We start from the raw sequence: 23,095 nt of genomic DNA on the forward strand, positions 1-23,095 counted from the left end.
CTTACTACTCAAAATAGAAGTTTGTAAGTTGTGTGTGTGAGAGAGAGAGACAGAAAAAAAAGGAAGGAAGTAAGAGAAACGACGGGTGGTAAAACTTAAAAAAAAAAAATATGGTTATGTATATGGTATTAAATAATAAAATATTCCTCAAGAATTATGGTATTTTTGTGTTTTGTCTTTTCTTCATGGAACATGGGCGTTGAATAGACAAATTTGAACGTCTTAATATCTCTAATACAGACAGATATATGTACATTGTATGTATATAAGTATTAGTGTTGGGTTTTGGTTTGATATTTATAGATCCATATGAGACTGTTGGGATTTTTAGTGGATCGAAATAATTTGGTCTGGATCGATCCCAAAGAAAAATTTAGCATGGATCCGTCTTACAAACATATCGGTCTCATTTAAAATTGGGTCTATAAGGATACTATAGTTGAATTGTTGATGACGTTATGTACATATCTTTAAAAAAATTAACATCCACATAGAGTGACGTCATATGAAGTTAAATATGTTACAGAAATCATATTTGTACAACGCATAAATTAGGAGAGGGGAGAAAGTAGGTCCATAGATTGGGGAATGGAAAGGAAATTTATATTTAGACCCAAAAAATTGGTTTACAATTATAAAACAATTAAGTATCTATCTACTATCTGAGATTGTGGTTTGAACTAAAATATCGGTCCCAATCGGTCAAGAAAAATAATTTAAGACCAGACTAAAAACAAGGTCTTGGAAAGAGTTACAAGACTAATATTCATATATATTCACAAATTTATCTATCACATACATAATTGTGAAATCAGTTAGAGGGATATGTGAGTCCACCTTTTCCGGCTAGATTCTTAGTCTATTAAAAATATCTCGAATCTTTGCCCAGACTCAAATGGTCTCTGGTAAAATTATATAGTTGATTCACCGAATTAGTAGTTTTGAAAGCAATCAAGTCATTTTGTCACGATAGCAATATTTTTGTACTGATTCATATACCAAAATAGGTATCTGTATTTTCGAAAGGTTTTCCATATGCGTTTACTTGAGCCTCCGTGGGATTTATTTCTCGCAACAATATAGTATCTTGCCCTGTTAAATGAGGCAGTACCACTGGTATAATGAACAATACTATGACCGAGTTAGAATCGATACATATATTCGAAGTCGTCCTCTTAAGTGGCAAATAATGATCAAATTATCTACTTCAGCATTCATTGCATATGGTCCATCATCAAAAAATACAATTTTTTGTTTGTCAAACTGGAGTTTTGGATTATATTTGTATTCTTTGATACATTATTGTCAATTTCTATTAACTGGTTACTTTTATTAACGCTTTGGGGCACCGCAATTGACGCGTCAAGTAGTCGGTATGCATCGTGATAATAAAAGAATCAAAATGGATTATATTTGAAACACCATATGGGGGCCAATATAAGTACTTTTTATATATAATACAACTTCTAAACTATAGCCATCTTGGATATCTTAACTCATCCCACAAATTTGTACAGAAAGACTATAACTGACTCAAATATGTCTATGAAACAGCGTGTTGTAAAAGAAGTAAAGAAATTCACTGGGATTTTCTCCAATTCTTGATAAAGATTGTTTTGAAGTTGACGCATCATATATGTAAATAACATGATGATTTTTTTAGGCTCAGTGACCAGTCCCAATTCATATTGCGTTGACACGAACAAAATCAATATGGCTAATCACTAAAGTTATATATTACGTGTTTCTTGGCCCTCAATAATTAATACAAAAAGTATGATGTATTGACCTTATGAATGGTCACTCATACATCAAAGCAAAGAAGAATCAAAAGAAACATTTATGAAATTTTAGTTGTAAACTTCTCACTTCGCCACTAAAATGGTTTACTTATCTTACTTGGAAGTAAATTTTTTAAAGACAATCGTAGAGAATGCCCTTTTTGCTGTGATAACTCTTTGGGATGTAAGCTCCAATGTGATGACTTTTTAACCTTTATTTATGGGACAGCCAATGAAAAAGTTAATACTGTCCTTACAAATGCTCATTATATTTTTGTACACGATAAGGTCAAGGAAAGAATAAGATACTGGAGGAGTTTTAAAGATTGTAAAGCTGTGCGCAAATGATTTAAAATATTGATAATAACTAGTACTTTACATATAGCACCGAGGAGTTTGAAACGGAAGAAAATCCTAATTGCCCATCACTAAAATTATTTAAGTAAGCCATGGGTGTTCCTTGGGCCTTGGACCCAACATATTTATTATAAAGTAGTATGGATCGCCCTTATAGCGGAATAGCGGCACTGGTAAAGTATAGCTGATGGGCAATAGTCTTAAACGATTCTGTGTCCAAATGTCATGTATTTTAAGACAACTATGAACCAAAAATAGTGCAATTCTGAGCCAATATAGCTTAAAGACCGAGTCTTCATGGTACTGAGTCCATAGAAAAGTGATTCAAGTACGAACTCGTGTACTACTTACGTTACACAACTGGTAGCAGGATAGTAATATAATATTTTACCTTTAAGTAGAAATTATCTCAGCATATAATCAGAGATGAAAATGCATCTTTATATCCAATTATCCATGTACAAATGTATGTAATCGTTAATTATTTGTGAAATAATTGATTTTACCTTAGGTTTATATATGTGCCTGTCTATGTATGTATATTATATACAAAAGATCTCTAGTTGTTTAGATTCATGCGCTATTAGGCTTTTGAATCTATAATTACAGAGGAATGTTTCTACATGTGTACAACATAACAAAAAGAAAAAAGACATAGACTTGTAGGTTAGAAAGTAAGAACATTTACGTCATACTGCAACTTGTCGTCAAAGTAGAAGGGGGAAAAAAATGAAGAACAGTTATGCCTCTTTGCTTTGCGGGGGTATTTTTTTAAAGAAAGGATTTTTTTTTTTTTCATATCTGTTCTAGAAATATTTTTATGAAAATATATATATTTTATAGATGCGTATCATTTATCTATGTGTTTCAGCATCAGCACTGATATGTATTTTATTTTTATTACAAGATATCATAATTAACATCTTTACATTACATATAGCTTGGATGACTACTACACCTAAACGTACTAACATTTAAGTGTTATGTTATAATTAAAAAAAATAATTTTTTGTTTAATTAGTAGTTGGTATCACAAGAGAATTCCTATCTTTTTGTTATTATTTATTATTTTTGGGTTGTTTTTCTTATAAAAAAATACATTATATATCAAATGATATCCATTAAAATTATCATCTTAATGGTGTTAAATCTCTTGTTCTTCTTTTTTATTCAACGCAGATCTCATGTTTTTTTTTACAACATCAAAAATCCTTTTGTTAATTAAATTTCTATATATATAAGTATGTTTGTAGCCTGGGAAATAGTTAGTAATTCATCAAAACAGCAGAATTATTACGCAAGTAGCCAGCACTATTCTTGATTATTAAAGTATTTATTAATTTTTGCATTCAATTCTTTTGAAAACTACATTTACTTATATACATACACCCACAGGGAGAGAGAGAGAGAGATGATAAATCTACCTCAATCCATCAATGGTTGGTAAATAAATGTATATATATATATATATTTGTGCTAGGTTTCTCATTATCGAAGTCTTTTTTTAGGCATAATCATTTCCATAACATCAAATTGATAGTCTCTTGTAAGAAAAAAAATACATACAAAAAATAAAGTTATTATGTTCATATCGTATAAAAACTTGGCAAAAGGCAATACCTCAGAAAATAGGGGGGAACATATGAGACTCTTAATAACTCTATTATATGTATATATTTTTTTCTTCATTCTCCTAAGAAAAGAATTGAACCCTATAATTTCTTTATATTTTTGCTTTTTTTTAGACAGAGTGAGAAAGGTATGTAACAGTTGCTGATCGTCAACATTTTTGACGTTGCATACCTTTACGAAAGGTATTATTAGAGTACATACGGGTGTTGATAGTCGGTATTTAAATGGTGCACCGGTTCGAAACCGTTGTTATTTTATTTTTGGACTGATTTCATTCTGTCTTTTTACCGATACTGTGAAAAGGTTTGTTTTAAATACCTGACACAAAAAGTTTTTTTGATCGGATTCATTCAAGAAAATAGGTCTAAATGGATTTTTTTTAACTGTTAATGACGTGAAATGTGTTTTGAAAGGAGCAAACATCGCTACAATGACGTCATTTTTAAAAAATAATAGGATATTAGTTCTGAATTGTAGTATGATGCTTTACGGTACATTGAACGATATCGATTACATTTCTAAGGCTCTAGACAACAATCGTGACTAAAAAAACCGTCTTGGACCAAATTTCAACCTTTTTACCGGCAATAGTATTCACCAGTATTGAGGTTCTGTTTGGAAATCCTATACTGGATTTACGACCGTTATAATTTGTGTTCACCCGGCTAATTGTGTTCATTAAAGAAGTTCGGGTTGGAAAGGTCACATTAAAAATTCGGTCCAGACCGAAATTTATAAGCAAATTGTGAGTGTTTTAATGGCAAATATTGATTCAATGACATCTCACAATTTATTCCAAAACTATGGAACACCTATAACTGGATAGTTGAGACATTAACACAATCGGTTCACCGTAGAACCGTTCATAAAATCAGTCTTGGAACAACATGTATGTTCCTCGTACATACTTTATCAACAGCTACAAGAGAACGCCTTGTTCCTGCCTTATCAAATAATATATATAAGAAGAAATAAGACAGTGGAAATTTGCAAATTTGTACCTTTATACATATACATATATTTATCAATGAGTATACTAATAAGATATCGTGTTGTTTTTATTTGTTGTTGGCTATGCGTCAACACTAGAATATTAATTAGTTCTTTTTTGTACATAGGTACCCATAATATGATTATATAGATATTTATGTAGAATGTTTACCATGATTTGAGCAACCAAGTTTTTTTTAGGTATAATCTTCTCTGTATTCTTGTAGCTATGAACAGCAGTGTTGTGTTGTATAATGCAAATATAGGACAAGGACTTTGATGTAGTGTGTAAATGTACATTAATTTAGATAATTAAATATTTGCTTTTTTTGATAAATTAATTAGGCATAATACATTCATAAACTTTAGTAATGATATTCCTAGGTACACATATATAAATATTTTTGTCTCGTAGAAAATATTTACTTTTAAATTATGTATATTTCTTTTCTTTCAAAAATTATTATAAAGGTTTCTTCATCATACATAGCGTATTATTATAATTCATATAGCATATTATATTATACGTAATATCAGCAGGAAGTTAGTTTAACTCTCTTCAAAATACGAGCAGAGTCATAAAGGAGCTCTTTATGCGTTTTAATGTCTATATTTGGTGTGGAAGAGTTTGCGCAAAATCCATAGATATTTATGGTGATGATTCTATAATAATCTACATATTATGTATGTATGGTGATGAATAGAAAGAGGTTTGTTGCGAGATGATGAAGGTTACTCTTGGCATGCAAGGAACACATAATTAATATGATCAAAGGTCATCAGACAATGTATATACATTGTACATAGTCTCAGTCATACTTATCAATTTGTATTATGGTTATAAGTATAATCATTATATAAATGTTTTTTCAAAAAAAAAAAAAAAAGTTGAGATACCTTTATTTGAAGCACGCAATCCTTTTCTAATTGATTTTGTATTCCACAAGAAACACGGGATATTACGTAAATTCCATCTTGATAATAGAAGCAACATTATCAGATAATTCTTCCAATTGTCCTATACCCTTAAGAGCCTAGTTTGATATTTTTCTATAATAAATGTTAGAAATTGGGAACACAAAATATAATTTAATAATATTATATGAGACCCCCCTTTTGGAAGCTCTAGGCAATATCCAAAATGATCTCATCCCCCACTCTAGCTACGCCAAAGCTATAATCACTAGGATCAAATGGCTAAGCAACTATATATTATTCCTAAGCATTTAATTATTTACTTTGGTTGCCTTTTTTGGTGTAAGGGAACATCATTTAAGAGGTCAACGAAGGAGGACACCCAAGGATAAGAGGCTCAGAACCAGTTTTTAATGTGGGGGGGGCATTACATTTGTCAATAGTAAGAACTTTTTTCTATTCTAAAATAAAAACTAAATAAGAATATTTTGAAATTCAAAATCAAATCATATATATATCAAAATAAAATCATATATATATCAAAATATAAATTTAATACAATTTAAAAAAAAGAAGAATAAGTGCGCCTTTAAAAAGAAGTAACAAAAGTGCCCGCCTAGTCTTCAAAAAGGTCCAGTACAGCTTTCATTGACTGGGCTACACATATTCTACAGCTAACAATCATAATTTTTCTGCCATTCCTGTTTTTTCGTGTATATAGAAATAGATTTACCACTTACCCCACTAGTTGAATTGTTGTCGGGGGTATTTTAGCCAATTACGGCAGTTTTATTGTAATAACATCACGTAGTAAGTGACTAGTGTTGTGTAGGTCCATATTTCGGACTGAGTAAAATATATTTGTTTTATATTGCATTGTAATCAAAAAATGAATATTTTTTTGCCAAATATGTGGACTTCCTAATATATACCTCATAGATCTTATTTGGTTTCTAAAACAATTGATATTTTATAAAATATTACTGGGACCTCCGCCAAGGAACGACATTCCTATGGATCGATAGGACCGGTCCGGATACTGAACCGGACCGAATAAATAAGGGACAACACAAGACAAATAGTGACACTATAATCACGCAATGTTTCACAATTATTGCTATTTAAAAAGTGTCGTCCTGATCTACTGATTGGTGAGGAACAAAGGTTGAAAAAGGATCGTAGATTTAGTCTATATCTTGTTCATAAGTGGGTTTTTTTTCTTTCAAAAAGAGGGATTCATAGTCATAACTTTGTTTGAAGGGAAGGGAATGAGATAAAAATCATGAATATGATTATGGGAAATAATGAACATTGCTCAAGATCTTTAATATATGAACATACCTAATGGTAGGAGTAGGTAGGAGCAATGATTATTAAATTTAGAGAAAGGATCAAACTTTTCCATCTTTCTTTCTCCATATAAAAGAAAAGGATCTCTATACATGGCATTGATGACGATGAGAAAGAACACCCTACAAAACTACTCCCCTTTACTCATCATGACTATATATTTATATGACAAGAAAGATGCATTGTAATCATATTTTGATAAAACATAATTGATTATATATATTGATTAAGGAGACTCAAGGTTCCGTGAGGGATTGAGGTTCGGTGACTTAAACACATACATATACTAAGAGTTTATTACTACTCCACTACTAACATTAATTCTTCAAAGCTGTTATTATCTTTATTCAATATAAATATATTTTTATATTATTATGATAAAGTACTTTTAAACGCCCACTGCCGCTGCTATTATTATTATGATAATATGTTGTTCCATACTTGAATGACTAAGCGAAAATTGCCACTAGGTGCTACCTTGTAGTAGTAGTCGTTATAGAGTACAAAATGTCGTTTTTTTATTTATTTATTTCACTCCATTTTTTTTTTTTTTTTTCATAGAATGATAATGATGATATATAATTATGTACATATTATGTAGTGGGGTTCAAGTGGAATAATAAGGGAGACGTTCTCCTATGTCATGATAAAAATGTTGGATCATTTTTCATGATCCTCTCTCATCTTTTTTCAGCTTTCCACCTTTTTAATTAAACTTTACCTTACTTACATATATTTTTTAGATATGTACATATAGAGTGAAATATGGAAAAGTCTTACTTTCTTCTTCTTGATTTGTCATTTATCACTCGTGTCTTATTTAAATATATAAAATGTAATTTTTATACCTTAAAACACTGAATTTTTTTTTATATATTGTCAGTAAGAATGATTTTAATAAAATAGGTACCTACAGTATGTGTAAGATTTAATTCAAAGTATTAGGAGTATTTTTTATTATAATAAGACCTTATAATATCAATAATTATTTCTTAAAATGTTCTCCTTCTGTTTTCACCATGGCATGCAGTCTGAGCATGAAGGCCTTGCACACCTTGATGACGTAGTCGTTCGACATATCAGCCCACTCCTTCTCAACTCCCATATTCTAGTGGCAAGCAGTCTGGTGATAAGGGGGCCCACAAGTTTGGAGCCCATAAATTGCTGGGGTTTCCTCTGCAACAAGCTTGAATTATTATGGCTAGGTGCTGAGTCTTATTGCCCTTTGTAATCCCCTCCAGGGTTTTTAGTATCCAACGTCTTTTTTTTTCCTTCTTGCAACTCCTGGCTTCAATTACAAAGGCCATACATGTCAAGAAGTCTTCAGTGACAATCTTGTTGTGTCTTCTTGAAGAGGCTCTCACCTCTGATAATCACCCTCCTGATCATACAGATAAGCTCGACAGAGTAGCTCACAATGTCCACGACTTTCTTTACAGAGTGATGAAGCGGATAAGATTTGGAATCTGTTGCATTGATAGAATTTTAAGTAAGCAGGGAACAATTCCCAACATATTTAGGGCCTATTTTTTTATATATATTTTTCGAGAAAAGGTTGTGATATACAATAAAGGTACAGAGGGGATATTGTGATATTTTGCAATAAACCAGATTGTACAGAGGGGATATTGTGTACAAATTGCAACTTTTTGCAGGTTGTATCTTGTAACACCAGATTGTGTAAGTTGTAATTTATTTATTTTAAAACATCTTATATTATTTTAACATCAGTTATTTTAATTAACATTCAATAATTTTTATTAAATCATTTCCTTTCTATCTATCAATATTATTTATTCATTATGTAGTTAAATTTAGTATAGTTAAAAGAATATGAATCTTAGAATGAGTTACATACTACTCGTCAAATAGTATTTTTCACCAAAGAGAGTTAAATATTTCTTTTTTCACATATCGAAAATCCAGTGGAATTGACGTAGCTCAAGGACAACGTTCACGGGAGAAAATATTCTCTTGATCTCAATGTGCATAGATTCTCGCCCAGGTCATTCCTAGAGAAAGAAATATACATTTTGTATAGGATTTCACTCAAAATTCCTAGGTTAGATTGTCTAAATGTAATACTATAATGTTTATTTATACTTAATCAGGTCAACTCCATCTCCCCAATTGAAGGAACATTGATTAAAATCCAATAATTGTTTGATATTTGTCACAAGTAATATTTTTCTCTTTTTTTGATTACACCTTGTACACGATTTAATATCCGAGGGATGCACAAAGAACTTATTTAAAAAAGTATAATGAATTATTATTAATTATAATTATAATTAATTATGTTAACTTTTGTAACAACTTGGAAAATTTGTCAGTACTGAAAAGAAGGAGCTTTCAAAATTTTACCCTTTACATACATAAATGATAAGTCTACGTATTTTTCATTAGTATATACGGCCTCTCAACATAAAAGTAAGCTGGAATGAATTTTTTACGAAATTGTGTCTGGATTACATTTCAAATTTGATTAACCAGCTGTTCCTTTGCACAGAAAGTAGCAAGAATTCGTAATTACAATGAAATAATTCAAAATGGATTTATTATATTTGAAAGTTAATATTGGTGTACTACAAATAAAAAAAAAGAATTTAAACTATAGTTGACATTCTTGGCTATTTCTATTCATCCCAGAAATTTAAATACAAAGACTATAAATGACGGAAATATGTCTATGAAATGTATAAAAAGAGATTGGTCATGTCTACTTTTCTTTGATATTTTTTTGTATGTGAACTTAACACATATGTACATTTGTAAGAGATATAAAGAAACTCCGGGAGTCTTGTATCTATTTAGTACTTAGTTATATGAATACCATCTCTAACAAACTGGGTACTCACTTACTTCCCTCCTCTACAAGCAATCCCTGATGCCAAATGCTTTTTCAAAAGTTCTTATAAATCATTACCCCTTTTTCTTGGGCACTGTTGGATCATAAATTACTTTTATAGTTAGGTGTATCCAAAAAGGATTGAAGCTTATCTTCTCCTTTAAGTGTAATTACGAATAAGTAGGTACATATGGACATAAATATCTAAGAGCTTCTATTATTGAATCCCTTGGTTTGACAAAGTGTGTTAATTGCTAATGTTTTTTTATTCATTTATTTGTAGGTAAGGCACCGGATGGAACCCGCTATAAAAAGGACTATCGCTGTGAGAGTGAACAAATAACAATTGGTTGTAAAGTTCACGAGCGTATTCGAGTTATCCGAGCAAATTATGGACGATTCTCTCTGGCTGTTTGCAACAAACATGGCTCTACAGAACTCTCTGTTAATTGTATGTCTCCACAAACCACTGGAATTCTTCAATCCAAGTACGTATTTTTAAGTGTCACCTCTCTTAGTTGATTTTGAACAGAGTGGGTCGTTATTTTCTGTGCGTTAATGGTTATTGATCTTTTCTTGAGTCTTTTTAGGTATACATACATACAAAACATGTAATGAACATTCTTTTTCAAATAATATGTAGTTTAAAGATACGACAATTAGTGTGTCCCAAAAAAATTACAGTAACTTTTTTATCATGTATTCTCTCTTTTATCTATGTGATCTTTGTAAAAAAATATATATAAATATTTGTCTAGAATAAGGATAATCTGCACGATGAAAGTTTCAACTTTGACCGTGAATTGTGCAGGGGGGGTTATAGGGGCATTTTATAGTCAAATACAGATTTAAAAAACACCTAATGTGCAAAGGAGTAGGTGAGTTGGAATTGTAAATAAAAAAGATGTATATTTTGGCAAATTTGATAAACAACATATCTTCTGACAGAATTCACTAGAGTAATACTCCTTTCTCATTGATACGTTTGAATTTTTAAATTATGGAGAAATAATTAATAAGAGCACTAATACCTTACAAATTTCAAGAGTTGACTCAGCCCTTATTTATTCGTTTCAATCAGTATTGGTCCCATCAGTCCTTGGGACTGGTCCATAAGACCGTCAGGCCTTGTGAACATTATATTTCTTTATCTATTCTTCGGACTGTCCGTACTAGAACTGATTTATAAAAAATGGAAATAAAGTTGAATAACGTAATGCAGGATCAAACTTTAAAACTTTTAGGACTGATATTCAGGACTAAACTGTACCGGAACGAGACAAAACTGTAGTTTTACGTCCTAAATACGGACCGACGCAACACTACAAGTTACCATCTCTTTTTTTTTAATGTATCCTCATGGGGATTTCGACATTTTCCACATGCCTACTAAGGACCTTTTACTAGCGTGTTGAACGTTCATAGCTTAAATTCCAAATAAGTACTATATAGAATAATTAGGGAAGAACCCAACTAACTCATGATACTTAGCATTGGACTCGTGTATATATATGTACTGCCTTTGCATCACTGTAAGGAAAGCGTCCTTGAGGATTCACGCATGCAAATTGGGCGTAACGAAATGAGGATGACCTTAGGTCTCCCTTCTCTAAATCTTGCACATATATATGTATAAATAAGTACATAGTTAGATGATGCTCTTTTGTTATATGAGTTATGATGGAAATACATAGTATGCAAGGATTACTTCTAAGACTAGTGACTCTGTAATTGATAGCCTCTCCCAACCATCATCTCTGTCCTTCAACAAAAACACACTCAAATAAAATTGGATGATTATGACAAAGAATTTTTTATATGCATTACTTTTTTATTATTTTTATTTTGTAGTAAAAAAAACAAAGTAATGAAGCATGATATATTTAGCACCATAATCATAGGGAAATCAATTATTTTTGCAAGTAAATATGTATCGTACATGTGAGTCAAACCCTATGACCACAATAAACAAAAAAAACCTCCACAAAACTAGTCTTTATCGCTATGTACATAAGATTTAAAATTCATTACGTTGTATTTGCTGTGTACAAGTTGTAAACAAAAAATGAGAAGAATAATTTTAAATGAAGTATAATTTACTGAATGGTCCATTAAAGTCTGAACACTTTAGCAATATATAATAAATTACTAAACAATATAATTTCAATAAAACTTATGTTATAAATACATAGACGTGTGTCTGAGCTCTCTTAATCATTTATGTTGCTTCTCTAAGTGACTTTGATGTCTTCCTGGGGCCAGAAGGCCTGGAACCTGCTGCGGGTGTAGTCCTCTCTCATGGTGTCCCATTACTGGCTGCCAGTAGCTTTGAGGGCCTGGGTGTTTGGATGACGGACACTCCAAGCCTTTCCCTCGACATGCATCCAAAAGCTGTAGGGATTAGGGGACAAAAGTGTTAAAAAAGAACTCAAAAGACTCATTCAAAACTCATCCTAAAGAGTTTTGCAACAGAGGAGATGTGTTCTTTTTATTGCTAGTATTAAAAGTGGGTTCTCCTCCTTCACAAGGCTCTTTACAATGACTTTTTGATAGCTCTCTGGACAGTCTTTGTGAAACCCAGAGATATCTTGCATGAGCCCACATAGACTTGAAGGGATTGGCCTGGGCAGTTTTCTTTAACTCGTCCAGTTTTGTCTTTTTGACAGAGCCCTTCTTCTTCTCAAACTTTTGGACTTTCTGAAGGAGTATGTATACGTTGATCCTGGAGACACTTAACTATTTTGAGTGTACGATTGGAAATTCGGTGATCACATTCAAGTTTCATTTTCTCGACTTGTACGTAAGCTAGAAAAATCAAATGTGTTTTGTTCTGTAAAGAATTGTTTAGGCTTTAATATATCAAAATATGATTAATTTCAATAACTCAACCTCTATTAATTATTGACTTATTAAGTGTTTAGATTTCAAGAGACCACTGGGTAATAGTGTTAATAGTTGGAATGACCAGTGTTGTAATTAAATAGTGGATTTTAAGACAAAGAAATTAAAATTTATACTATTTACGTATACAAGTTTCAACTTCTTGGACAAGAAGTAAACGCTATCTGTTTTTCTTAAAAGTGTCCCCAAATATCAAGCTCTTTTTTTATGACAGAACCTAATCAGCTGGTAAAGTTCATTATTTTTTCCATTTTGGTGAAAATGGATTCTACTTTGTTCCAATGACCCAGTCGAACTCTTTTATTCTCCTTTTCTTGATATTTTAAACTGCAAAGTTGTATAATGGGGCTATTAATTTAAGACGTTCAAGTTTACCCAACTTTTCAAAAAAAAAAAAAAAAAATTGGGCGACTTTGAGCATTTTTGATAGAGTTGTTGGTTTGAGTAAAATCAAGTATTTTTTTGAGTTCAAGAAAAACTCGACTCAAACACTAGCTAAAATTATCTTTAACATATCACGCATGATTGTATTAAAAAAGCATCTACACTAATCCTATCTAAAGTAATTCGATGTATGTTTAATATTATATGTAAATACGTATTATTACATATCTATGTATTTTCCATTTGGCTATTGATGCTATATACATCACAGACATAATATATGTGTGATATACAATTATATGTACTATAGAAGGAGTGAAATAACTGCATTTTTAATACCCAATTAGAGGTTGAATATATGCAATTGTATATTTTACGTACTGTACTCTTATATGATGTGTGAGCACTGTGCATCACTTGGAGGGGGGAACTTGAAAATGCATCAGTTTGTGTCTACAGCAGGACCGTTGAAATCACGAAATATTACAAATTTTACTTACGTCAAATTAAAACATAACAATACGGACAGAATGTTATAAATGTATAATTAATATGTGTTTACCAACAATTATTTCTCTTTAAAAATGGCATTTTTCTTTGCAACCCGATGTGTGATTTAGCTTGTACCCTTCTAATAGTCATATAACTCATTGTCTAACATTGATTAATATTGTAAAGTAATTTTTTTGACATTTTCAAGAGCTCAAATGCATCAAAAATGTGAAAATCCTTTTATTGATGTACACTTCGTCATGTAGGATCTATGAAAGAGTAAATAAAACCCTACCTTTTTTCAATGTAATAAATAATATTGATTAATCAGTAATAGAGAAATAGATATAACTTAGATGGTTCTACTAGGTGTCTTTACATACAAGGTTAGATAGACAGGGTTATAACTTTTAATGTCATGACTTTTTTGGAAAAAATAATAATTATAAAATATATTTTACAGAGTGGATAAGAACTTATGCAAACATCTGTCTATTAAGTTGTAAACTCAATTAACCAAATGTACGTAGTATATACTTTATGAATGTACTATTATTTATGTAACACTTTCAGAGCGTCAAATGTTGAACTAAATGTCTTGGACTTTAAGAGAGATATAATTAAATAAGCGGCACGTAGTACAGAGATTATACTGCAGAATGTTACAACTCTGTTTCTTGGCCATATTTTTTCCAATTTGAACAATAAAAAAATAATAATTTTGATGCAATATCCCTTCCTATTTTATACCCAAAAAATATATGTAGGTACATAAATGGAATTCCTGCGTGAAGGGATTCCTTTTGGGATCCTCTCTTCTACATATGCTGTATATACATAATTGCCCTCCATAATTTCCTGGATACGTCATGTATCTTATATGTAAAACTTGCAGACACCCTTATATATATTATTTTATTATTCTAGGTGTGACAATTTATCTAATTGTACAATGCAAGTAAATTCTCACGTGTTTGGTGAGCCCTGTGCAGGTGTACGAAAGTATTTGGAAGTTCACTATGCCTGTATCACTCAATCTGGACTCCATTCAGGAACAACGCCGCGACTACCCTCATGGCTGTTAGAGGGTGCTGCTGGTAACTTGTGGCAGGATAATAAGGACTCATATTTTGAAGATCTGAATGACGATGAAGATGACTTGGAATATGAAGAGGATTTTGAGGACATAGAGGATGAGAACGATTTAGACATTTCACAACGTAGAAAGCCTATTTTAGTTCAGGCTACAACCCCTGTTAGGATACCTATTACAACGCCTAAACCAACAACATCAACAACTACCACTCCTGTTGTTAGCTCAACCAGTGAAGCCAATTCAGAGGATCCAGGTGTAAGGGTCAATGAATTGGCTCATGTTGATCAATTAGAAATAGGTAATGCGACCTCACTAAAGATTTATCAAATAGAACATTATCATGACCTTTTTTCCTTAGTATCCAATCAAAATAATCATTTCGATGATCCTTCGAGTGATTTTAATTCAGGCTGTCCTCCTGTACATTCCCGTTTCCTCTATTGGAACCGAACTTCCCCTGGCGAGGTATCCATCCAACCCTGTCCGGAAGGTACGACAGGTTTAGCTAGATGGATCTGCGGCCATGACGAAGAACGAGAAACATCTCAACCAGATATGAGTGATTGTAAATCCCACACAATGTCAGAATTAGAGGCTAGTGTTCGAAATGAAGAGCCAGAGAGCGTAATCGCATCTCGTCTATCTATTTTAACTGGGAAGCGTTTCTTTGGTGGTGACCTAGAGACTTCTGTATCCGTGGTCAAATCCATTTCCAATCGATTACAGTATTTGATCCGACACAAGGAAAACTTTTATAACAAAGCCTCCTTTGTGTCGGATGTATTTCAAAATATTTTTCGATCTGCATCTAATCTTCTAAATAATCATCTTGTTTGGAAGGATTTGTCAGAGACTTCGCGAAGATCAAAGGTTGCTTCTGACATGGTGTCGGTACTTGAGGATTGTGCATTTCTATGGGCAGATTCCCTTGAGGAGCCTGAGATTGTTTATGAATCTACAAATAACGCAGGTAAGATATATATATATATACATATTTTTTGCCTCCAAACATAAAGTAAAAAAAAAAAATACAAAACACAAATCCGAGTATTTATTTTTCGTTCTGGTCATAAATTAAGACTTAATAGAATGGGATTGTTCCTTTCAAATGCATACGTATATATTCATATAAATATCCAAAATGTACTCGTACATACATTTTCTTGAGAAAAAATAGTAAATAAATGAAGATTGTCCAAGGTATCCTTACGATTTTTTAAAGCAATGCAAAAAATAAGTCTTAATCTTCTGAACGTCTTTGTCCTGTAACTTTTTTTTCTTTAAAAAATGAAATGAAATAATAGATGTGTTTTTGTTTTCGTAGTAGTAAATTCTTTTGATCTGTGACTCTGTTTTTTTTTTCCATAAGATCATGAAACTTAAATTTGTATAATAACTTCCTTTATGCATTATATGTAAGTACTTATGTATTCTGTATTTTTCCCTTCGCTCAACATACTCGATGAAATTGATAGCCCTGATTGTTTTACAGAGTTACAAAAAGTAGCAATACTTCCCCTCAACTTTTGAAAGAATTAGAGGGAAGCAATCCCCAATTTCCTTGATTAAATTTATAAGCGCTTTACTTATCTCTCCCTCTCTTGGCAGTTATGGCCATTTCTTCTACATCCGAAAACTCCCAAACTTTTCCTTCAACTCCCAACACACCCGAGTGGTTTGGAAATCAGGATTCAATTTCCATATCTCTCACTGGAGATGAGAAAGAGCTAAACAAAATGGTCTTTTTCTCCTACAAGGATCTACATTACCTCCTTCCTCCAAAGAAATTGGAAGCGAATCTTGTGTCACGTGTTATATCTGCGGATGTGCGACGTAAAAATAACCGGGAGGAAAAGGATATTGGACTCTCCATTCATTTCCATCACAATCGAAGTGGAGGCCCTCCTCCATCTTGTAGTCGATGGGACGAGGATATTGGAGATTGGTCTCTTGAGGGATGCTACATTCTGGAGAGGGAGACATCTTATGTCAAGTGTTCATGCAATTCTCCTGGAATGTTTGCTCTTGTGACTGCAAAGGAGTCACTTGGTGGATTTCCAGATGAAAAATCCATTCATACTTCAACTGGGAGTTTTAGTGATATTATCAGTTTGGAAATAGCTACTTATATCGTCTCTGTCATTTGTTTTCTCATTTTAGTGTTGATAGTCATTCAGGTAAGAGATGCATGCATTTTATAGTCTTCGTAATTATGATTACTGTTTTGATTTATACATAGTTCCGAAAGCAGATTCGTAAACTATTTAAAAAGTCAGGATGCGGCTGTTGTTGCTGCATTTGTATGGATCGTGAAAACAGTGATAAGAGCCGAGATCTTTATACAGGAGCTACTCTAATGGAGGCTGCCTCTTCTGGAGCCAATGCCTCAACAACGACTGCTTCTTCTTCCTCTGGATCTTCCACCTCTACCACCCTTCCTTCTCGTATGGTGACAGCTCTTTCAGCGGATAGCAATCGGGTGGGTATCCTTCACTACAACAATCCAACCGTTATGTCATTGAATAATCATCACCATATTCATCACCAAGAGATCCCCTCTCCTCACCATCAGTATCAAGATGTCCTTTACGGAAACAATACTCCTCCTAACAACAATCCTAATTGTGTCATACTTGAGACTGCCTATGGCGGATCTCCCATCAGTGGACATTTCATGAGTCATCCTCCTGTTCCTCTCAACAATAACCTACCCCAAATGCACCACCATTCCCAACCCCCTCCTCCACCTCCCCAGAAGCTCAATAATCCTTTGTATCCAAATAGGAGAGAAGATAAAGAGTATAAATACCCTCTTGTCTCAGGTAAAAAAAAAAATAACCATTATTCTATAGAAAGAAAATGGGGAAATCCGGTGCAATTCTCTTAGTTTTACTATACCTAATAACCAATGACTAACAAAAAGACCGTTGCGTCGATGGCAAAGGGAAGATGAAGATTCGACTACTACTCTTTCCTCATAATTTATAGAAGGAACCCAATTTATTTCTCCCTCTTGATAACCTTTCTTTCTCTCTTTATACGCTCCCTATGAGATCAAAATCGTGATGTATCCTAGAGATTGTGTATATTCATACCAAATTATGAGAGTCTCACTCCTTTTTTTCGAGCCTTCATCTAATAAAAATAATATTACACATTTAATAACCGAAGGAAAATATAAAAAACAACTTCGTGATTTTCAGTAATGAATATTATTTCTTTAGGAGTTCAAACATTACACCTATGGATAGTACATACAAATATATTTTTTCATTCACACGGGTTCACTCATTTTAAATGACTAACTAACTAACAACTCTGTACGAATAAAAGTACAATATTAACTTCTAAACCTTGGTGTTGGTGATGGTTTATATTCATTTTTTTTTTTACCAAGCATTTGCTTATTGCCATTAAGTAGATTCACCTATATTTTATTTTTACAGATGAGCGGGAATACGCTTACCATTCGGAGTCGTCTAGCTCGGGAGTCAGCGGGAGTTCATCGAGTTCCCGGCTACAGCGTCGCTCTCCGGGGGACATCCACACTCAACCCCCACAGTCCTCATCAAAAATGGGAAGAAGGGAGTTCCCCCCTTACCGGGAAGCGCCCCTCTATCACGGTCAACCCCGGGGCATTCCGTCGGAAGCAGGATGTCCTTGATTCAGGATCACCTCAGCTAAGAACCACACCTCGTCATCATCAGTATTATTCCTCCGAGACGGGTAGTTTCTCTTCCTCATACAATGCCAGTCCCTCGCATGCCGTCCATACGGACTCTACTACCTTGGATGAGTGTCATGTCTATGCGGAAATAGACGCTCCAAAGTTTCCTTCTCTCAATAATCCCATTCCTCCTCCTATGAGTGGATTAAATAGTCAACAGCAACACAGCATCTTTCCACCCATCTCCTCCTCTACTCTTTTTCGGAATGGACTCAAAAGAGCCAGTGGCGGTGGGGGCAAGCTACATCATAGGAACGCTCTTGGGGGATCCAGTGAAAGTAGTAGTGATGACACTGTTTCGGATCTTCAACGAATTAGTGATTTTAGTGACGATGAAGGCTATGACTTGACTCCTAGGAATCTAATAATGAACGATAAAAACCTCTCTGTTATTGTTTAGGAAATTCATTCATTCCGTGTTTGTTACATATGTATGTTGTATGTTACAAAATATCCATCTCTGTCTCTAGTCCCCTCAATGTTTTTTCATCCCTCCTCTCTTTTCTTCGATAGCCAAAGATTCTTCGTTAATAATCATTATTCTTATTAAAAAACAAAAACATTATATGTGATAATAATATACAGCTATTTACTACTCTTTATTGAAGAAGAAAAAAAAAAGTTAACTTTATTTAAATGATGAATAATTTTTAAAGAAAGCCTTTATACAAATATATTCTATTCTTATTATAATACTGATTGTTACGTTAAAAGCGATTCTTTCTCGCCAAATTATGTTCTCAAAAAATCATTGTCTACTACATAATATTTGTAATCGTTTTATGTACAATTGAACGAAGTTTAATAAATCTTTATTATTAGTTACTATAATAATAAATATATTGTTCACTACGGGAAAAAAAATCCCTTGTTTGTCATTTTATTTCATTTATCAAAGCCTAATAAAAATATGAATGAATGTAACATCGTGATTCATCATGCACTAGCATCATGAGTCATCTTGGAATTTGTCCTATGATTCCTTCACGTCGTTCAAAAATAATATCAAATAAAAGCGAAAGGTAAGGATCCGTTTGCTTTCATCGTCAATAAATCTTACATAATCCATCTGGTTAACAAATAGAATGAATAACTAGGTGTATAGCTGTTGAAAGGGACTCAATTTGCGACTGTATAAGCCTAATTAACAAAGTATTTTATACTACACTTTCAAGGTTGTTGAATAAAATGAACACCTTGGTCAAATCATGATACTAGTTTGCCAAAATAAACTCAATGGAGTTTGATACTCGACATATCTTCATATATACACTATTGGTCCATATAGAAACATAAATAAAGGTACTATGTTTTTTCAAGACAAGGTTGTCTAAAATTATGTTGTAGCACAGTGTTTATCAAACTTTTTACATTACTTATGAACAGAGAAAATATCCTGATCTTCAAGTACCACCATTATTTTAAATGATAAGTTTTTGACATTATTTAAACGAAATTAAGGATTATGAATAATTATCGGAGGGTTGAACGTGTCTACAGTGTGATTCCTGATGTAAATCATATACATTTTTTATATAAGAAAAAAACTATTTAGAAGTATTAATAAACTATTGCAGGGGTGTACATGTAACATCGAATATCCAGCACTGTTTCTGTTTATTTTTGCTATTGCATTTTGAGTATATGTTAATATTTGAATAAAATATAAAGACTGTTATGTAAAAATGAATTATCTATTGCATGGGTTATGTATTTACCATCCTGGGTTCTTTATTTCTGTAAGTGAGCAATCAAGAGACTAAAGTACTCTCCAATTATCCTATCATAATTTTTATTATTATTCTTTCATTCTTGAGGGCAGAACACATATGAATTGATACAAGTAATGAGTAGTTGAGTGTGAGTGGTAGTAGTTGAGGCTCATGAAAGAACAAAGAGTCACACTGATGACTTCTCGGTGTAGTTATCTTCTAATATTATAGAAACAAAAAAAAATTCTGCACCAACACCTGGTTACTCTAGCCAATGCTGGGAACAACTGCTATCAAAGCCATTGACATTCGTTGTCGTTTTTTTTATTTATTCAATCCATCTTTTGGGGTTAAAAAATACTCCTATCCATGCCTCGCGTCTCACAGTTTCGGTACTACTTTAGAACATGGACATAGATCATTTAGTTATCTTAAACGTCTCTCTCAACCTTTCTTTAAAAAAAAAAACTGTGAGGATATTCTGAAGAAAATATTTAAAGAAATAGACGCTCAACGCGCTTGCCGAATGAAAGGAGCGACCAACAAGAAAGAAGAATAAATTTGATTGCTATAGGAATTGAGGTTGTTGAACTGAATTCCAGCTGTTCAACGCACTTGAAAAGAAGACTTTTAATTCATCGGAACAGCTTATATTGCTTTTCTAATTCTTTATATATTTTCTTTCTCCTATTGTCCATTTAATAATACTAGGGAACTGTGCACAGTTTAACGACATTTAATTCGCATTCGACCAATTCATATTATGATTATTAATAAATGCTACATGGCCAAAACCTCCTCAGAATCTATTTGCAAAATGTTGTACTTTATAAGGGAAGAGTATTAAAGGAATGTGTACCAAAATTAAACATGGTTCGGGGGGGGGGGTATAAGGGGGCAAAAAATGCCAAAAAACTAGCAGTAATCAGAATTATTATTGTCGTAAATTGCTTACAGTCAGTTTACCAAGTGCTAATTCAAAATCAAACAATCATTCTTTAGAACACTATTAAGGGGGAAGGGGGTTACAGAAACCCCGATAGTGATAAAAAATACAAAGGAGTTTTTGATTTTTTTTGGAATATCATTTAATTGAGAGAATAGAGGCCTGTTATCATGGTTTTATTATACGTTGCTCTACCGTCCTGAAAAAAAGCTTGTTGTCAAATTTGTTTCAAATAATTTTGTTGTTGCTATTGTCTCAATTTTGAAATTGTGTGACTATTTTGGATAATTTAGCCATGTATCATCTATTACAACAATATTTTCTAAAGTACCATTTACATTTTTTAAATTATTTAATAATATAAAAAAAAAACGTTCGGTCAAAGATGTTTCAAAAAGTCAAACACCTTCCAAAGAAAAATCATAGTCACGGCCCTGAAAGAAAACAGTGCATGTAGTAAACATGAGGAATTTAAATTGCATTTTAACAAACTAACTTGGTCATCATAATGATGACGTCATTACAAACACCATTTATTCTTTTGTAGTAAATGTTAATGAATCTTTTTTTTTTTTCGTTAACAATAATATGTTTCTTTATTTTGAAAATAATAATATAATTTTATACGGTTTTTTGACAAATATTACATCATAATATCCTGGTATAACATGTTTGATTGTAAGAAATATGAAGGAACGCAATTTATTTAACTATCTTAATTACTTTGCAAATTTTTGTTTAAAAAAAATAGAACAAAAATATACTTTATACTTTTTTAAATTCAAGACCCTTTAATTTTCGTCTACAATAAAAAAAAATGAAGCCATATTAAAAAAAAAAAACCTTGTACAAACATAAATAATTTCATTTTGGCAAATAAACTATAAAATAATAATTATATTCAAAATTCGCTACTTAGTCTATTTATGTTATTCAAACATTAATCCTTGCATTTCAATTGACAAGTATTGATGATTAAATATTTGTCGTAGGATTTTGCACTTCTTCAATACTTGTGTACATTTATTATTAATTATGTAAGCATTTGATTATCAGCGAAATATTGAACAGAAGTGTGGCCTTCGGAGTGGCTTTTGAAGTTTTTAGGAAATACTCTTTTAGAGGAGAAAAACAAATTTTAAGTAGGAGAAAATATTATAATCTGTTGGTTTTTAAATAACATAAAAAAATATTTATTTATAATCTAATCCTCATAAATTAAAAAAACTATTTAAGTTTTCCCCCATCTCTTAAGAGTCCTAATCCCCAAGGCAGACTTACTTGGAAAAAAAATATATATATAACTACTCTAATGGGCAGTAGCGACAAAAAAGTTATGTTAGGACAAGTTATTGGTATTTATAAGGGTTAGCTATATATATATATATATAGGTAAAAGCTGATTAAATGCATTCGTATGATGATAAAGTTAAATGAATTTTAAAACATTTTCATATATTTTAATAATTAATAAGCTTTTTCATTAATATTATATAAGATTTCATTACATTAACCTATATTTTTATTTCCCACTCTTTTTTGATCTATACAAGAGTAGGTTTGGCCAGTGTTACCTGGGACATTAAAAAATAGAAATAAATTAAGAACTATTGTGCTTATTATGAATAAAAAGTAAAGACCGTAAATTTAGAAGAATTATTAGCATGAAAACCAGTCGGCTCGTGAGGTGCTAGAAAATCATGATAGGGATCACGGGAAATGGGTGATTTGTGAAAATTTTCTGGAACGATAAGATTTTTACAGTTGATCAATTCCACAACCACCGAAACAACTGATGGCTTGCAGAAGTAACTGAAGAGGTGCAAAGGGTTCACCACACCAAATGTCCACCCAAACAACGGTCCTCCGCGTGGTGGATTCTGTTGGAAAAAAAAAGCCTCTGTTCTTTCTCAACAATGGACAAAAAATCGGTAAAGAGGCCTACTATAAGGTGCTTAGGTTCA

The 23,095-nt window shown here is 32.2% G+C and overlaps 1 protein-coding gene across 2 annotated transcripts in view; it reads left to right on the forward strand.

The window, feature by feature from the left end:
• The window catches only part of LOC121127634 (latrophilin Cirl), a 36,095-nt gene extending 16,758 nt beyond the window's left edge, over nucleotides 1-19,337 (forward strand). Inside the window, exons 2-7 of one of the 2 annotated variants that reach the window (XM_040723054.2) lie at nucleotides 10,157-10,361; nucleotides 14,578-15,044; nucleotides 15,105-15,716; nucleotides 16,355-16,923; nucleotides 16,986-17,568; nucleotides 18,193-19,337. In XM_040723054.2, coding sequence (XP_040578988.1) covers nucleotides 10,157-10,361; nucleotides 14,578-15,044; nucleotides 15,105-15,716; nucleotides 16,355-16,923; nucleotides 16,986-17,568; nucleotides 18,193-18,410 — 2,654 coding nt within the window. In that variant the 3' untranslated portion in view covers nucleotides 18,411-19,337. The remainder of the gene's footprint in view (nucleotides 1-10,156; nucleotides 10,362-14,577; nucleotides 15,045-15,104; nucleotides 15,717-16,354; nucleotides 16,924-16,985; nucleotides 17,569-18,192) is intronic. The other variant, XM_040723053.2, reaches the window with a different exon arrangement.
• The last annotated feature ends 3,758 nt before the right edge of the window (nucleotides 19,338-23,095 follow it).

The sequence above is a fragment of the Lepeophtheirus salmonis genome, chromosome 13, assembly GCF_016086655.4.
Source record: "Lepeophtheirus salmonis chromosome 13, UVic_Lsal_1.4, whole genome shotgun sequence".
NCBI classification, from domain to species: domain Eukaryota; kingdom Metazoa; phylum Arthropoda; class Copepoda; order Siphonostomatoida; family Caligidae; genus Lepeophtheirus; species Lepeophtheirus salmonis.